At 36.3% G+C, this 12035-nt stretch overlaps 1 protein-coding gene across 1 annotated transcript in view; it reads right to left on the bottom strand.

The window, feature by feature from the left end:
- Positions 1-4210: 4210 nt before the first annotated feature.
- Positions 4211-12035, bottom strand: part of LOC124162510 (dynein axonemal heavy chain 1-like) — a 94065-nt gene continuing 86240 nt past the window's right edge. The window contains exons 23-27 of the mRNA XM_046539076.1: positions 9654-9909; positions 8886-9048; positions 5620-5730; positions 4321-4412; positions 4211-4231 (exon numbers count right to left, since the gene is read on the bottom strand). Coding sequence (XP_046395032.1) covers positions 4211-4231; positions 4321-4412; positions 5620-5730; positions 8886-9048; positions 9654-9909 — 643 coding nt within the window. The remainder of the gene's footprint in view (positions 4232-4320; positions 4413-5619; positions 5731-8885; positions 9049-9653; positions 9910-12035) is intronic.

The raw sequence follows: 12035 nt of genomic DNA, 5'->3' as shown, positions 1-12035 counted from the left end.
ATTAACTAGAATTTAATACATGTCAAAATATTTCCTGGAGTTTAGGTCAACGTATGCTATGCAAACAAGTTATAGCCAACGATTCTGTTTATTTAAAATCATCATCAGGACTTAACTTTGTACATATTTAATCCCTGATGACGGTTTTAAATTAACAGAAACGTTGGCTACAACTTGTTTGCATAACATACGTTGACCTACACTCCAGGAAATATTTCAACATGTATTAAACGAGGTCAAGAATAGAAGAAAAAAAATTATATACTAGAATTTAATGACAATCAACATCTCCGCAGATTTTTTTCTCTCACTCACCACCCGACTTGACGAAAAAACATAAAACTAAGATAGACATACGTACTTAGATAACCTACCTAGCCGCATGCGGAAATATTCACAGCGTGAAATTATTATATCAAGTTTGACTATGAGTATTAGGAAATTATATATGCTATAATTTCTTATATTTCACATATAGCAAGGTAAATTCTTTCAGTGAGTTCAGCTAATAGTTTTCAAAATACTATCAATGGGTTCAATTCAAAAAGGTATGGCGTCAGGTACGTGGTGAAATTGCTTCATATGAAAAAAAATAACTTTGTTAATTTCATATGTTTAATTTAGCCCGACCAGTTTCGTAGCGGTGCGTCATGTAGTGTAGATACGGAAAGTATCAACTCTTATATGCACTAGGTCAGTGAGCGTTGAAGGAAACTGGTCGTGTGAAATTAAATTCGTGTAATTAACGAAGTTAATTAAATTCATACGAAGCAATTTCTTCAAGTAACGCATAAAACTATTTATTATATTTCTATTGCTAATTAGAATCCTTAATATTTAGGGCAAAATGTAGACCTAAATTTCATCTAAAAATCAATTAATTTAACTAATTCTTCACCTCAGTACAAGGATAAAAACTTTATCAAAATGACCAACTTATTAAAAAATTACTTAAATACGAACCTGATAGGGATTGAAGGTAAAAAGACTCTTTGATAAAAGTACCACAACGCAATAAAGATGAAAGCCGCATTTAACACACGAAGTTACACTTAAAAGATTACAAATTCAGGGCGTTTCCCACTCTATAGGCACACAAATGAAAGAATAGAAAACAGGACGACGACGAGTAAAAGGTAGTAGTAAACTGAATAAGAAACATAAAAAATTGTAGCGTGCACCGCCATTGTGCATACATATCTCAGAATGAAACCAAAGCAATGCTTGCCTCGTTCTCGAGACCTAAAGATCTCGAGAGCTAAAGAAGACGAAAGAAGGCCTAAGACAGATCAAGTCGCGCAAGATCAATGATTTATCGGCTCATTACATAGTGAAAAGTCAAATTGCCCCCATTAGACCCATGACGTAATCATTTATTCTCCCGCTCGCCATCTGCTACAAATGCTAATCATGAAGGTCAATTATTCGCACTCGTGGCAGCAAAATCGAGACTTCGCGTTACCCCTTCGCCCAATTACGATGGTACGTTAATAGCGGGCTCAATAATTTTTTTATAAATTAAAAAAATCATCCCCCAATGAATACCCTATCATTTCTTCAACGTGTGCATCCAAATAAAAGAAACCAACTGAAGCGCAAGTCATATAACTATTTATCAGCATCCACCGTGGATTTCCTTTTTAGCGATAGATTCTTAACTACCCGCATATCTATAATGTATAGTGGGTCGTATTCCATTAAATTGTCAACAAGCGACACTTTCGAAACCGTTTTTGTCAACGATAACGAGATATCTTACATCCAGAACAAAGAAAACAAACATAGCCATCGCATTTACTTTTTTATTGAGTACATTTTTTATCATACGCATTTAGAGGATTTTGTAATTAGAAATTTTATTTCTCACGGATATTCTAATGGAATTATTCCATTGACTCATTTAGGACAATCATTACACATCTAGGTCTTTATTGTATATTTGAGCACAGAAGTCAGGACAAAAACGTGATCAACCACGCATTAATGAAGTAAGTTTCATACGAATACTCAGATTTTACAAATTTAATAATGATCAATACATAAAAGTAACCAATCTTAAGAGATGATATCAGAAAGCTTAAAATTCATTATACCCAATACTAATCGAATGAAGATACCAAACTATTGGTGCAATATCTAAATTATATCTCCTCTTGAAATCATTATACTTCAATCAAGTTATTCACTCAAATTACTAATTCATACCGCATATTTATAGATTTTTTTCCTTTCAGTGAATCATCCGCACCGTACCATCAGTGATATCGAGCTATTATAAATACTATGATATTAACGAGTGTAAGAATCAATTTTCTTCTTCTTCTGCGTCATGTGGAAATCTCAAACCAAAGCAACCAACGGAGCAAACTAGCCTCATGACCCAATTTGAGACATCTTTCTGGCTTCCTAGCTTCCGACGTGCAGCCACATACTTGAGCAAACGATCCAACATTCAATGTACCTACTTCCCACTCGGTCACATTACTTCCTCCAGCTCGGTACACCACCTCAATCTATCACCACGCAATCCACTCTCGAGTAAATTCTCCTCCTGTCCTCCCACGGGAGGTCATCATAATATGCGACGGGAGAAAGAAATAGCCAGGCCTCCTTGGTACACAGATGGATGGAGCCCGCCCACGCCTTATTTTATAGGAGTGCAAGCATTCCATTTCGAGCGTGCACGTTGCCCTGACCTGCGTTGAAGCACTAAAACTCATTTCCCTACCAACGGCGTGGAAAGGGGAAATGGCGTACGGTCATGTCACGACCCTGCCTTCGACCTTTCAAAGGGTGAAGCGATACGCATGTGGAAAGATACTGGCGGAGGGTCAAGAGGGGAAAACTCCAGGGTCAGTTAGCGACGGAAATATTCATTTCCATCAAATAGTCCGTGCCCTCGAAAATGCGTATCGGTTAGGAGGTAGTAGAAAATCCGACAGATGATGAGTTTCTCGAGACTGTAAACATCATTTACGACCTGACAAAGAAGGCATAAAATGCTGCGAAATACATAAGACGTGGGGAGTGACACTTTCTAGTTTTTTTTCAAATCGTTAATTAAAAATCAAATCAGTTCAAAAATGAGTGATTCCAAAATTTAAAAAATAGCATTGTTAATAAGAAAAACTAGATTTAAAGCAAATTTCTCGAAATATTCCCTAACCTTTCAAGCAAGGAGTAAATTAAAAGCACTGAATCCACAAAAATTAGAGGGAGCAATGTTGTTACAAAACACACGCAGGTCGATCGACTAACTATTATTTGAATGGACTCTTTTCTTTTTTTCACGAACCTCTTCACAGGCATCCAGCAAAATGGCAGCCTCGTGACGAGAAGATATTTATGAACATGTTTAGTACAGCAACAAAGGATCCACTCTTCCGCGTAGAGTGCACAGACCAGGAAATTATGTCAATAAAGTTTTGAAAAAAAATCAAATGCTGCGAGGTAATGAAAAGCTGCATACATTACGCTACCGTAAATTTGGTGGTAAAAGTTAGTGTTAGCACCAAATCTTACCCCAGCCAATTCAGCCTCATATTTCCAGTAGTACAAATAACTCTTCTAAAATACTAAGCTATACGGAAGTTTAATGGCCGCATACAACATTTTGATATACGATAGTTCAACCACAAGTCATAAATCCGTTTTCCCGTTCATACTAGATACATGTACTATTACTTTCCATCATAGGCGGGTTTAGGGGGCGGGCACGGGGGCACGTGCCCCCCAGACGCTAAAAATATAGTCAAAATTTTTAAAACTGTTATCATCACGTTCGTTTCATTTTGTGTATTACGGAGATTCAATCATTTAATTTCATATTAATAACTCTCATGTTAAAATAAAGAGAATGTTTCGTACAGTAATTGTCGTACATATTTTGTTTTTAATCTCAAGTATGAGATGATCGTTTGCCTGTCAGACCGTTGTGCCCCTCCCCCCCCCCCAGAAAAAATTCTTGATCCGCCTTTGCTTTCCATCACTTATCTTCTCGTATATTCTCCAATTGAGTAACATCAGAGTAAGAACCTTGGTCAAACACGGAAAAATAAATCATGGATTGGAAGCATACATTCTCTTGCATATAAAAATAGAAATTGCTCTCATTATGTGGACAATGATTAGTATAAACTCAGGCTGTAACTTGTTTAGCCATTCCCCAAGTATTAGTAAAATTGTTTTGGGAGAATTTCATGCCTACCTTTCACACGAAGTCTTGACCATCCTAAGCATTTTAAGGATAATAATTCCTTAGTAACTGGTGAATGAACTCCAAAATGCACAAAAAGAAGCTAAAAAAATTATTCTACTTACTTGAGTTTTTCCTGAGCCAGCTGGGCCGACTAACATTAACCCATGACGCACGACTGTTGTTTCATACAGTTGAATCACTTTCGTCACATATTCTGGGAAATTCAAAAGAAAGAATAAGACTCAAATTCCAGAAACATCAACCTGCAATGAAGATCAATATCTATCTAACGTAGATACATCAAGCCACCAGCTTCTGGAAAATGTCCTCAGCATACGAGGGATTCAAATAAAATTATTTTAACTGATTCGGTTCAATTTCATAACGGCAGATAATAACTTTTTCCAGCCACAAATACTCAAGCAATATGTTTAGGAAGGAACAGAATTCTCCACTGGAAAAAAATTAACAAACAAAAAGTATTTTGAATTGTACAAACCTGTCCATAAAAAAGGCTGTCATCCAAGCAGGTAAATATTTTACAAATAATGGTCCATAAAATTTATGGAAGTCTTGCCATACGTGAAACTGATAAAAATTATTAAATATAGTAAATTCATTTTTTATTTGGCTTTTATTTATACGCGCCCAGTGGCTTATTTTCCTCGTTCACCGAACAAATGTCGCGGGTTCGAGTCCTTCTTAGGTATAATTTTCCCATTTGGGACATAGGAGTTCGCGAGCGTCATTTTTTTGCAATTCGAGACTCCTGATTAAAAAGGCCCACAGAGTCTGTTGCCAGAGCTGTTGAATAACTATCCTTTATATTTAAGAATCCAGCAGTCATTCAAAATTTGACACGATCATCTTCAAGCTTTCAAAGTCATGAAATAAAAAGCCTTGCACCGCCAAATTAAAAAATTCGGCGTATTGACTATATGAGTCCATACATGGGAACCATATAAAAAATATGATACATTTATAACAATTCAGGAGCCGAATCTAAATAACAGAGCTTTTACGTTATCACGATTCATACCCGTGAATAACCACAACAAAATTAGACGAAATATTGGAAAATAATACGTTCATTATGCTCATCATGAGATTGGTTGGACGTAGGGCAGCGCTCCTTTCTCTTATATTTCACGTTAATACAATTCTTCTATTTAACTCTCTTCATCACATGCTCCACCAATGGACTCCATGAATGGAATCATGTATACACTGCGCTAATCACTTTTCCCTGGCATTGATAATCTCGAAATATATATGTTACATTACGAATTGCGTTAGGGAAGGCTAGGGAAGGCAGCAAATATTCCTCATGAAAATGTGCACTTCCATTTTCCTGATGTTTAAGATACCATCACACAACCACGGATAAAATATTATTTTACAACAAAAATTATGTTACTCACCGCCCACATCCAGAAGACCTTTTTTCAGAATCGTTTCGCAAATTGTCGAAAAAAGATTACCGTAATCCACTGTATCAGCAACCATTCTAGGAAATAAATCTGATACAATTCCTGCGAAAGAAGTGAAGTATGATAGTTAGTTATAACTGTCTTCATATTTACATTTTTGTATAAAAGTACTCTAGCAAAGTAGGCCACCTATTTCCTCTATTTGTGTGATTTTAAGTTTTGTGAGGCTGACTTCGGGTGATGACCAACGCTTCTTTCATTCAGGGCGCGAGTATCCGTTAAGCTTATTATAAAAAAGTGATTTAACCACAACATCATAGTTCCCGTTAAAAACCTCGATGCGGAAACAATGACACGTGGAACCTTCCAGAAGAATCAATGTGTTCAAAAGGATCGTATTAGATTAAAAGTCGGCCAAAGACGATTGAATTTCTAACCAGCCTTACCGCGCTAAAGGCAAAAACACTGTTATGAATACTTGAGGCATTTTAATTGAAAATGGATAGCTTTAAGGTACTGTAGCAACATACTAACACGATGGCACAAAAAATATCATCAACTTTTCAGCACTATGACACGATAGGCTGATATTATACCGTTAATAATAAGCCTTTCTTATGCTAAAACATTTCATACCCAAATGTAACACGACAATAACGTTCAGACGTTTCTTTTGTATGACACGACATATAATTAAGCGCGAATATTCACGATGAATGCGTTGCGTACAAAAGGCTGGAGTTGCAAAATTTTGACAGTTGATAATGCTGTAGGAATACAGAACTAATCCGCAGGACGGAGTACAAATGCTTCTCTTCAATATTTCGTCGGCGAATATAGCATTGGGGAAGAATGATACGCTCATTCCGTCATGACTCATTTTCCTCTTCGGGACAAGGGAGACATACCTTCCTGCGGACACGCTCAAGGCAAGCCCCCAGGGATGTAGCGCGGAATGTAGCGCTGAAAGGAGAAATTTAATTTCTCCACAACAGGCTGGCCCTCAGGGGGATCAAAAAAATTGCTACAAGAGAGGATGCGTAAAAAAGGGCTAAAAATGCATCATGTTCAAAGAAAATTAATAATTGTAACGGAAAACCAACTTTTAAATAATGCGTACGTGTTATACATTTATTTTGGAATATTAGATAACGTAGAGGCACCGAATTTTCGCGAAAATGGCAAAATCTCTGACTTCAATCAAACGATTTTTCTCTACATTAAGTATTGAGAATTTGACTATACAAATATGTACATACTACTTAGGCACTTAGTTTTCACGCTTTATTACAACTGTGAATACGGATTTTGTTTACATAAACTGTTCTAAATACTGTTCGCGAAAATTCGGTGCCTAAAAGAATAAGGTTTAACCTATTGAATAGGATAACATCGGACAGTGCCTGAGCCACTGAAAAATTATGAACCAACTCATTAATTCTAAATTTGAATGCACCGTCTTACGAATCATACTAAGATGCATACTCATTGCATTAAACGAGATAATCATGAATAACTGCCAGAAAACATTTATGTGACTCGAAGCCGCACTCAAGAAGAAGAAACAAGACTTTTACAGAAATACAAAAATATTTAATAATCAAATGTATAAACTGAGTGCGAAATAAAGTAACAATCATAATAATATGATTCATCACAGCCCAAAATTTTTCTCATTTTATGGTTTTAATGGCTGATTAAATTCAACAAAATTTCATCTTACCGGGACTTGACCACATCCCCGTTGTTTGATTTATCAAATTCGAGATATTTCGGATAAGTTCCGGGAAAAATCTTGACTAATTAATATTTGAAGCCAAAATTAAATCGCATTAAAGGAGAGGAAACGGAAATTTTCAATCACGGCTTTTATTAATATTATTTCCTCACTCCAATCATCACACCACTCTCATTAGGATTTTGAATTAAAAGTAAAAACCTTTTCATACCACAGTCGATAATATCGTTCCAGGGGTTTTACAATCACGATTCAACTTATAAAATAATGATGAAATTGAAAGCCCATGAATTTTCAAATCAAGAGTTTCATGTAGTGTAAGGGAGGCCAAACATTTAGCACAATTAGCTAAACAAAACACTTGGCAAATACTCATCGTAAAGCATATATTCTAGGACGCACTTAGCCTCACAGAAATACGAAAATATTTAATAACCATATCAATATTTTTTAAGCGGCCTACCTAATTTCGGGTCAGCACGTCCTCTTCTTCTTCCTCTTCTTGCTCTTTGTTTTTAATTTTAGATTGCTTTCGTCATGATGTGTTTCTGTTGGTTTTAACTACGAGAAAAACCACAGACTCGTACTTTGAAATTTCATCGGCTTCCCATTTCATTATTGGTCTACCATCGAAAAACATCTGACACACCCATTCTCTGCAATAATCACTAACACCAAAGTTTACTATACTTCCCTCGGGCATGGCCTATTCCGCATATTCTCAAATAAGGTAAGAGACTGACACATTTTAACGGTATCGATTTCGGTGTTAGGGTTAAAGCATGAGACTTATTAACACGCACTCAATCATATATATATCTTTCATTCCCGGTTTTAGTATAACAGCAAAAATTAAAATTATTCCCCGAGGCTTACACTCAAACAAGAAGCAATTTCACTTCCCTATTGTAAAGCGAATGCAATATGCAACAGAAATATACACCATATATTCCTCACAAGAAAATTCGTGCACTACTTGTACTAAATTATGCATTCCTTCTTTAATATTAAAAGTACCAAAAAGAAAGAAGGAAGAAGGGGATGAGGATAAAATCTAAATGTCGTTGTCCCTTCATTTCTTTGAATATTTTAATTACAAGTTGCATTTAAAAATAGTGACCGTTCTCCTCGATTTCATGACCCTCTTTCTTTTGATTCTATAAAACATTTTTCCACTTGAATGCTGAAAATTTAATCAAGAGACATATGACATTCCCATGAATGGAAAACACCAACGCAGAAGAAAATTCCACGACACGCCTATTTCAATGGCCATAATGCGATAGGTAGTATTCATTACGGTGCAACAGTCAAACACGCATCAGTTAATAGATACGAAACCATGTAGAAATAAAAAACATTTAAAATGATTAAATAACATGATAATATTGGTACTAATTGTAAGTGTAAATCTAATGCTTCCTCCGAACTATTTTCCGACTGCTTTGGTCATTTCCAGTTATATTTTGAGGTTGATTATCGTAGACATGCAACATCATCACTTTCATTTGTTACTTACCACCAAATAACGTCAAGTCATCACGGACAAATTTTGGAACATTGACATCCTTCAAAGCTCTCAAAACAATTTGCTTCTCATCCATATCAGGATTTTCCCTTTTCAGATTACCAGCGGCCGCTATCACCGTTTTCACTGCCCTCATTCCGAAGTCGTAGTGGTCCTGTGTTAACAGTAAATACCACGGACTTTATTACATCATTAAGAGTCATCCCTGTTTCCAATATCAGTCGTAAATATAAAAAGAAAAGAAATAATGAAATCAGCAATTACTCGTGAAATTTGTATGGATTCATGCAATCCACTAAATTAATATGAGCCCAGGACTGGATAAATCCACATCACTGAAAAAAATTGCTCGGAAATTATAGAAGCTCATGGTGACATAGGAACTCATTAGGTCTTAATCCTCTAAAAGTTCAATATGAGCCACCTGCTACATACGTCACGATTGAAAAAATGGAAATATAGTTAACGCTCCCAACATTTGGATTCTCCAACAATTCTTTATTAATAAATTTCCACACAATCGCGCGCAACGACTCTGAGCCAACGTGCATGCAGTTCACATGATTATAGTTCAGCCTAGTATTATTATTACTTCAGTACTGTTACCGCACAAAATTTCAAAACCATAACTAACTGGAGGATTAATTTAGAAGAAGGTACTGTGAATCACAAGGAGAGCGTCGTAATTCACATTTCAATGCTCAGCATTCGGTAAATTTGAGTAATCATAATTAAATAACGACATTCAGGCAACCATACCTGGGTACTAAGCTGCTCAGAACTAAGCTTGAAAGTTGATGTAATTTTGGCAGCTAGTTCCTTTGCGTCAGAAAATCCAAAGGAGAAAAGGGATATTTCAGCAATTAGAGCATAGTTCGGAACCATCATTGCAACCGGTCGGAAGAGAGCTTTCAAGTTATCTGGCAATTCTGTCCTTCCTGCATAACCTGGATTCATTGTGATGAAAACTGCACAGGATTCCTTCAATACTACGTCACACCCTTCAAACAGGAACCTGTAGAAATTAAAATAAACATATTAAAATGTTCATAGCTAGAACTAAAGACTAAACATAGCAAAGCATTGTGAAAATGGCATGAAACGGTTTCTCTTCACGCTACATTTTGTTGAACTTCCTCAACCATGGATATTTGCTGTCTTTCTCAATGGACTGCCTTAGGTAGGATGAACTGGCAGAATTAACTGATTTTCCGAGTATCATTTTTCAAATTTTGGATTCTGCACTCACTTTTACACACACACCTATCTGTTTAAACTTAGGCGATTCGTTATTCATAAACAGAACAGAACAGACAGAGCATCTACTTTTTGAGTACGTGTCACCCTACCCCAGTAGCGGATACAGAAAAAAACTCGAGGGGGGGCGCAAAAGAACACTTGAGTTACCTTTACTTTCATCCTAATAAAAATAATCAAGTCACATGCAGAGTTTAAGAAAATTTTAATTATATTTATTACACCCACATACAAGATAATGCCATCTCATGATATAAAAAAGTTATAACTGTGCTTCTGCAATGTTTGGCAATACGGGTGCGCCCGCAAGGGGTGGCGGGGTGCGCCCCCCATATGTATCCGCCACTGCCCTACCCAAGGCGCAGAAAATTTATCAAGGCGGGATTTGTAAAGATCCCAAACTAATGGGAATTACGGCGCCGCCACCGAAAATCTAAATCCACGATTTAAAACCTGTACTGCGGACAGCAATGATGCGGCCATTAAGGTCGACAGTTGCAAGGCGGCCTAAAAGTTCGAGGTCACCCGAGTTAAAGTAGAGTTTCAACGTCGCCAGTTCCCCACATTATCCCAGACTCCTTATTTTTACGACCGAAACGTCCCATGGGAGAGTCAAGGGAGAATGTATTACCCTTTCTCCTTGACTGTGACTAACTCGATTCAGTAGAAAATGCCGCTTTTTCAGGCCCCGGAAAATCTCAAGGGTACTAGACCCTTCGTAAGGGTAACCCACTCGCTTTAGAAATGAGTTCAATATTTAATAGCTCCCACTTTTACTTTTAAGACAACAATCGTTGAAGTAGCCATGATAGTAACGAGAAATCTTGAAAAGTTTATGAAACTAATGACGCATGTGGTACGTTAAAAATGACCTCTCACAGCGATTAGTAAAAAATAAAACCAAAGATCAACACTTCCTCGTCAATAACACACCATTAATGAAAGCTACCTTATTTTCATCGGCGAACGGAATTATCCCACCATACTTTTATTATGAAGGTATTAAAGAGAATACTTTTTATTGTACAAAATTCATTGCCCTTGTGGCTATCATACCGCATTTTTCCCGCAAATATAGCCAACACCTGACATAATATTTAAGAGTGGGAGATGAATTTACACCATTTTGAGTAGTAAAATTCAATATCGAAAAAAGTATGCACAAAAAAAACACGACAAAATAATGATTACCAAAATATTTCCTCCGACCGACGACTTTGAAATTATTTTAAAATGCATTACCACAACTATTATTTTGACACAACTGCGACTCATTATAAAATATAAAAATTTATTGCAAAAACTCAATAGGATCCCATCGAAGAATATCGATACTTCAATGACTGAAATGCGCCAAATAATTAATAAAAACAATAGTAGCTTTGGAAATTTTTCATGAAAATCGTATTATTCCAACTCAATTATTACAATAGGAAAATAATCTTCGAGGGTTCTCTCTCCAAACAGCAGGGTGGTAGGCCTGAAGACATGACAGACTTGCTTCTTAGCAACTCGCACTTAAGGTATCTGAACTCCCCAAGGAACGGACATGAGAGCATGATATTGCTTAGTTTGAATGGTTGACGATAATTAGGAGAAAAGGGAAAAAAGTTAATTTATATTCGATTATTTGTGTCTTCGCGCCGTAGAAATTCTTATAATATAACACGCTAAACTGAAAGCGACAACAAATTCAACTCCATTTACATTAATATTTATTGACAATAATAAGCTAAAGTAATACTGGTCAAATAACGCAATACCCATCGTTTTCCTAGATTCGCTTGCAACGCAAAAGATAACAAAGTTGTAATTGCCGTTCAATTGGCCAGCAAAAATAAATTCCGTCGAATATTTTAAATATTGGGAAACGGTCAAGGTGCT

Source organism: Ischnura elegans, chromosome 7 (assembly GCF_921293095.1).
Source record: "Ischnura elegans chromosome 7, ioIscEleg1.1, whole genome shotgun sequence".
NCBI classification, from domain to species: Eukaryota; Metazoa; Arthropoda; class Insecta; order Odonata; family Coenagrionidae; genus Ischnura; species Ischnura elegans.
The sequence above is the reverse complement of the archived record's forward strand: the minus strand, read 5'-3'. Positions and strand labels throughout refer to the sequence as shown.